Consider the following 6,746-nt stretch of genomic DNA (forward strand, 5'->3'; position numbering starts at 1 on the left):
TTTGTGCGTGCTGCCTTAGCGCTGTACCCATAGACAGTTATATTGCTCATGAACTTTAAAAGCAGGAGAAGTCGTACTTTTTTGAGTCATGTAATTTATAAATTTGTAGCGGTGCTTTGTTTCTGCTATCGTGGTCGTTTCTCAAATGTTTTAGTGTTCATATATCATTCTAATTAAAACTGTCATTTGTTTTAATTTTCAGATCAATCAGGAGAGAGGTATCGACTCCTGTTAAAACCTGCTTCGCGTTGAGACCAACTTTCAGAAATGGGTTAAAAACCATATTTTTTTAATCTCTGAAATGCTGCGCTCACTATATTCATACCATCACATTGACATAAAAGTTACATTGATCCCCCCCCCCCCCCCCCCCCAATTCCATTAATATTGTCTTAGTTTGAGAGTACGTGTTATGTCTTACATGCCTCACGTGTATTGCAGGTAATTAATATTGTGTGATAAATAGATATAGTTTCAAGTTTAAGGACTCAGAAAATAATTAAATACCAGACTCATTAAATCTCCAAGTAAAGGATGGATTAATAGAGCTACTTATTTCTAAATTTTACGGGAATCTTAATTTTTGTGTGTCGTGTAATCTCTCCTTTTGAAATATAAAGTTTAAATATTTATAAACAGATTTATAGTTATTAAATTGTAAAATTCTGTATTTGCGATGAATTGATATATATTTGTGATATAGTAGTTGTGCTTTAACTAATTAGATGCGTATCTTGTAGCTCAGATATATATAAAAAAGTGAATATATGATCAGAATATTATGCCACAGTTATGAAAGTGTTCACAGACTTATTGCTCAGCATGAACATGAGGATGATGGGCAAAAGGTACTTTTTGACTACATATGGCTGCTACTGTAATGTGTGTTTTTTTTTGTACTAAACTGTAGATTCTCGACGAGTCTATCTGTGGAATAGATTGCTATGGGATTTACTTTTCTGTCCTGAGGAATAGCGAAAGAAGAAAGGCTTTCACTGTGACTAGATACTGTTCAGTCGTGTCTAATGGTGTGAATTTGCAAAGTTTTGGAGACTGTCTCTGGCACTGATGATGGAATCAGGGTCAGTCTCCGAAACATCGGAAATTCACTCTATACTGACATCGCTAATAACTTTAACTGGCTTCATCAAGGAGAACTCATCCATGTTGTACATGGAGTCATAATGTCGATGTGTTATATAATCCAGCACTTAGAACGACTTACTAGGTTATGTGAAACATTATTTACTTCTATATGCTTTGTGGGCATGTGTTACTTATGTAAACATGACTCAACTGTGTAGGATTTGAGGTTTTCACAGTGGTGAGTTTGAAGGTGGCCGTCTTCTGGGTTGTTCGGCCATGTAGTCTGGTAGAAGTTTGCCAGTGTTTCAGAGGTCCTTGCCTCCATCGTCACAGCGCAACAACCCAGAAGACGGCCGTCTTCATGACTTGACTGTGTTGTTATTTCTGTTAGCGTACAGAGACGTTTCCTTTTTATAAGCAGGTACCATGTACTACTGCAGTAGAGTACTAGTCCAGAATATCAGATTAGGTTTGTAATCACTAAACTTTCATTTTTAATGAATATAGCTTTGTAATTTGTGTTATGTAATAATTACGTGTTGGTCAAATCGCAGATGAAACGAAGCTGACGCTTTGTTATTTCAACCATCATATCAGTACGGGATTACTTGTTGCAGATTATATGTGAGTTGTCAGTATTAGAATGCTTTGGAATTTTCCAGTCATGTTTCCAGCTTTTGTAATATAATTATGTCTATAAAGTGAGACAGTGATATCAGAACCAGAGTAATACAGATGTTATAGTATTAGTATTTTTAATATACGAGAAGCAGTCAAAAAGTTCGCGGAATTGTGGTATAGCACTGTAATGGTAGGACATATGGCAACGCTTACCGAATCACCTTCAAAGTAGGACCCTTGCGCTCGCGCACACTTGCTCCATCGATCCTGCCATTGTTGGAAGCATCAGTGGAAGGCTTCGTTTGGAATCTTCCGGAGTTTGACCGTCGCATTCGATTTGATGTCCTTCATGGTTGCGAAATGCGCCCCCTTGAGGCCCATTTTCAGAGTAGGGAACAGCCAGAAGTCGCTCGGAGCGAGATCCCAAGAGTATGGTGGTTGGGTGATGACGGGAATGCTTTTCTCGGCGAGGAATTGCTGCACAACCAGTGATGTGTCGAATGCGACGGCCGAACTCCGGAAGATTCCAAACGAGTAGTTTGATATTTGTACTGCGTTTTGGCTGCATGGGTAGTCTGTGAATAAAAGTGAGGTTATTGGTCTTATTTTGGAAGAAGGCAGAACTGAAAATGGAATAAAAATGGTGCTTAGGTATTATAATGATATATTGAGTACTTTGGTTAAAGCATGAAGTCTGTAATAATTTTCATATTGATTTTTCTGTTTGTAACTGTAGTACTGCTTTTGTTTTCTTTGAAAGTGAAATTTTGTGTTATTATTTGAGTTATAATCAAAATTAAGTGGTTCGATTCAGTTGTGTGCCTTTATATGCTGAGTTAGAAATAATGATTTCAGGTTTTCTCTCTCTCTCTCTCTCTCTCTCTCTCTCTCTATTAAAGCTGTTCAAATTTTCTTTCAGAGAAATGTTTGAATTTTGTTTACTGCATATCCTTTCCACAAACAACCCCCCACCCCCATTATATTTTTGGTTCTGTTGAACTCTGTCGCTGCTATGGAATGAATCTTTGTGTTATGCATAGAAAGCATACAGCATTATTTCAAAAACATGAGTAGTGTGATAAGTTGAAGATTTCTGTCTTCTGGGTCGTTGCGCTGTGTAGTCTGGTCGATGTCAACCAACGTTTCAGAGGTCGTACTGCCTCCGTCATCAGGGCGATGAAGGAGGCAGTATGACCTCCGAAACGTTGGTTAACATCGACCAGTCTACACTGCGCAACAACCCAGAAGACAGAAATCTTCATACTCCGCTGTGAAAACCTCAAATCTTACACAGTGTGATAAGTTGAAGTACAGAAATTAAGAGGAAATGATGTTTAAGTCTCTGAGGTTATGTAAAGTGGCATACTTGCATGCCCAAGATTGGAAAGTTCCATTAGTGTTCTAATTCTGACAGTGTGATAAATATTGGCAACGCAGGGTTGGTTAATAGCAAACATGTTAACTGCTCATGTTTCATTTATCAGATTTGCTGTGTCCCGTTATATTGTGGAGATGATCTGTACAGTTTGCTGCAGTGAAAGAGCATAGTGCCTAAAACATGAGACGGAAGACATTAGTGAAATCTGAAACTGCAATGGAGTGGAATAAAATGCAAATTATTTTCATTTACAATAGTTTACAGTTTTAGAATCCCATTTGCCATTTAATATGCAATTGGTAGGGGATATTTATGTTTTTCTGTATGTTTGGAAGTATATACATGAAGTAAATCCTGTCTTACGATCGAGTACGGTGACGATCAGTATGTGAACCTGGTTAATGAAATTATAAAAGTGTTTAATATTCTGAGCAAGTGATGTGCGATTTGCCATAGTATGAATGCTTGTCTTAAGATTGTGTTAAAAATATATTGATAGATTATTCTTCTAATGATTGGCTATAACAGGAATGTGCTTTTTTTTTTTAAAAGTATTATGACTAGAAAGTGATACGAAGTTAATGAACTTTGGTTTATGGTGCCCTGAGAAATGTTTCAGGTCTTGCGTAATGGCTGAAAGCAGGATATTAAGAAACAATTTTAAAGTTGTTAGGGTTGCCTTAAATCTGGAAGTTGGTCTGCTCTTCTTTTCAGAGCAAAATTCTGCTGCACATGTGAAATAGTTCTTATGAGTGACCCAGTATATTCAAGTCTAGTGTTATCCTGTTGTGTCATCTTATTACATTGTAACATTTTATGTATTAGACATCTGTATGAAATTTTACAAGACGTCATTTTTTTTTTTTTTTTTTGTAAACATCTTTTATAGTAATTTGTCGGTGTTTGTTATGAAGAGAATTTTCAATCTCTTTAGTGTCCCTGAAATATGGTAACGTGAACTGTTTACCCATAGGCTGCAGGGTTAGCTGCCTCATCTTTGTGTCATTAATATTTTCAATACCGCACAAGTTTTAAAAATATTTTTATCCTCTTTTTTTTTCAATTAGCACTACCTGTTTCAACTTGTTTATGTATATAAATTTAAGCTCTGCTCTGCATCTGATGTTTGCTGGTAACATTTGATGTAGTTTTGCTTGAATGTTTGCGTCTTCAACTGGATCTGCAAGCTTTATGATGATAATTGGAGCTTCTTATTAGTCAAGTTGGTATGAGAATCACTACTAATATATTATCGACATTTTCTTATTTATTGTAAACTTTTTGAGTTGCTAATTTTAATGTGTTATTTGACACCTGAGGATGATGATTACAGAAATAATCATGCTAACTTTGTACACCGGCTCATTATTACAGTTTGTCCTTTTCATAAATTTTAGCTGCTGCAGAAATAATGGAGACTTTGGAATTATCATATTAGTATGCATCTGTGATGTGAAATTGGTCAGAAGAGCTGTCTGGTGTTAATCGGAGGATAATAATACATGTCCACGTGTTTATTTTTGTTTAAAAATTTGTAGAGATTTGTTCCCATTCTGTGCACCAAAGTGATATGGTGTGAATTGTGATTTTATATCTCTGCATTGTGTGCACAAAGCTTTTATTCAACAACACAAAGCATTGTAAAACATTTACTTCTAATAAAGACCTCTTAATTTCTTAGTCTAGTTACTTTGAACTAGAGAATTTGTAATCAACTTTCTTTGACATTGTGATTAATTTTTATCTGATAGGTTAGGGCTATACTATAATTAATGTTTGTTTAAGGTGTTCTTAGTCCCATATTAGTGTGTGTGTTTACATTTATATTATGTAGTAGATAGTTTGTTGTTGGTTAAAATATTTAACACGGCTTGCAAACGATTTTTGCTAGGCATAAATTTGTTACCGTTACCTACGAGTGACTGTCACACTATTCTGTTCAATAAAAATGAATTAGAACCCATACTGCACACTGGTTTCTCATGAAAACATGATGTTCCTTGTTTCAGCTGCAGTTTTAGAAATGCAATATTTCAGTCATGAAGACTTACGCCACCAGTAAACAATAGTTTTGTGACAGACCGTTGTCCGTTGTGGGAACCTATATGTTTAAAGAATCGAAATCTGAACACAATAGAATAGTCGGCTAAACTATAAACTTTTTATACATAGCTTGTTTGCAGGCAAGTAAGAGAAATTAATTATATATTTTAAACTTGATTTTCAGGGTCAGAAAATATGTTTATAGGCCAGCATATCTTGTGAAGTTTAAATAGGAAGAGTTGCAGCATTTAGAAGAAGGGTGAATGAGTTTATGAAATGTGCAATTGTGAAGGAAGACTTGACACATTCCTATGAAGGATCTGTCCCTGCAACATTCCTTTGTCAAGAAGCTTGGTTAAAAATAATATAATTTGTGTTAATTTAAGTACAGATGTATTTCCTCTCCGGAAGATATCAGAACTTCTTTGTTACGTTGGTTTCCTATACTGTGCCTTACATGTTTTATTACAGGAACTGTAATTTATACTCTTTAGGTGTTTTTTTAACCCTGGCCTAAAAAGGGTTGGTGCTTTCTGTTTCAAAATATATTTTCTCTTCTTGAAGAGAGATTAATCTGTAATGTTACCAATGGTCTTGTTGAAGGACTAGATTATCCTGTTTAGCGTATCAACAAATCCTGTTCACAGTTTAAGAGCAAGCTATTGAACCAATGCATGAAATTATGTTTGTGTAGCTGCTACATTTCAACTGTACTCATTTTATTTTTATTCTCTAAAAACAAATATTGCAGGTTTATTTGGGTATGAATTTTGAAATCGTTTGGATCAAGTTCCAAATAATTATTATATAACACCATATTTTCACTTGTGGTTGCCTGCATTCCCAACTAAGTAAAAAAATGTCTCATACTTTCCTGAAATGGAATTGTTTGCATATGCTTTCAAAAGTATATTCATATGTAGTAATTGACCTTGTATGACAGGTGTGTTGGAAATATATTTTATTATCCCCTTTGGTGTTGAATTATTTTGCAGTTATAAAATATGGTCAACCCTAATTTCTTGTGCATGGATATGTTGTGTTGAAATCGTCAAAGTTCCATTGCTGCATAAAGAAAGCATATAGAAAATGCCTTCTGAAATAGAGTATTGCAAGCCATCATAGCAGTGTAGCCATTTTTGAATATCGACTGGAGTGTTAGAACCTTAATAATTACATAATCAGAAGGCTTCCTGTTATTTCTGCCACTGGCATGCCATGTGCTTGCATCTAGCACGTTTGAGAAATATTGACTATGGAAGAACTGGTTACATTGTTTTCTGGGACGACCTGTTTTTATTTTCCTTGTGCTTTTATAAAAATTGGTGTTGATTTAATCCTAAACTAATGTGAGTGAAAGAACAACTAAGTTTGGTAAGATTTTATGTTTTAATGGTCGTGAGTATGAACATGACAGTGTACTGGGATATTTTAGTATTGTGTTTCGTAAATTGAGTGTGTTATTTCATATGTTGGAGGTACTGTGCAGGAATTGAAACTGTTTCTTAGTATATGCGTAGTTTAATTGTTAATGGTGTACTTCGGAAGAGAAATTTCTAAGGTACGTATTCTTATGCAAAGTTGAGAATCGTATGAGGTTTGAGAATAAAATTGTCTG

The 6,746-nt window shown here is 35.1% G+C and overlaps 1 protein-coding gene across 5 annotated transcripts in view; it reads left to right on the forward strand.

The window, feature by feature from the left end:
* gem (transcription factor CP2 like gemini) overlaps positions 1-6,102 on the forward strand; it is an 83,456-nt gene extending 77,354 nt beyond the window's left edge. For all 5 annotated transcript variants that reach the window (XM_087346200.1, XM_087346205.1, XM_087346203.1 and 2 more), the window contains one exon: positions 203-6,102. In XM_087346200.1, coding sequence (XP_087202326.1) covers positions 203-252 — 50 coding nt within the window. In that variant the 3' untranslated portion in view covers positions 253-6,102. The remainder of the gene's footprint in view (positions 1-202) is intronic.
* Positions 6,103-6,746: the final 644 nt, after the last annotated feature.

Source organism: Zootermopsis nevadensis, unplaced genomic scaffold (genome assembly GCF_977971745.1).
Source record: "Zootermopsis nevadensis isolate Lab colony 2312 unplaced genomic scaffold, Znev_1.0 Znev_ptg000010l, whole genome shotgun sequence".
In the NCBI taxonomy this organism is placed as follows: domain Eukaryota; kingdom Metazoa; phylum Arthropoda; class Insecta; order Blattodea; family Termopsidae; genus Zootermopsis; species Zootermopsis nevadensis.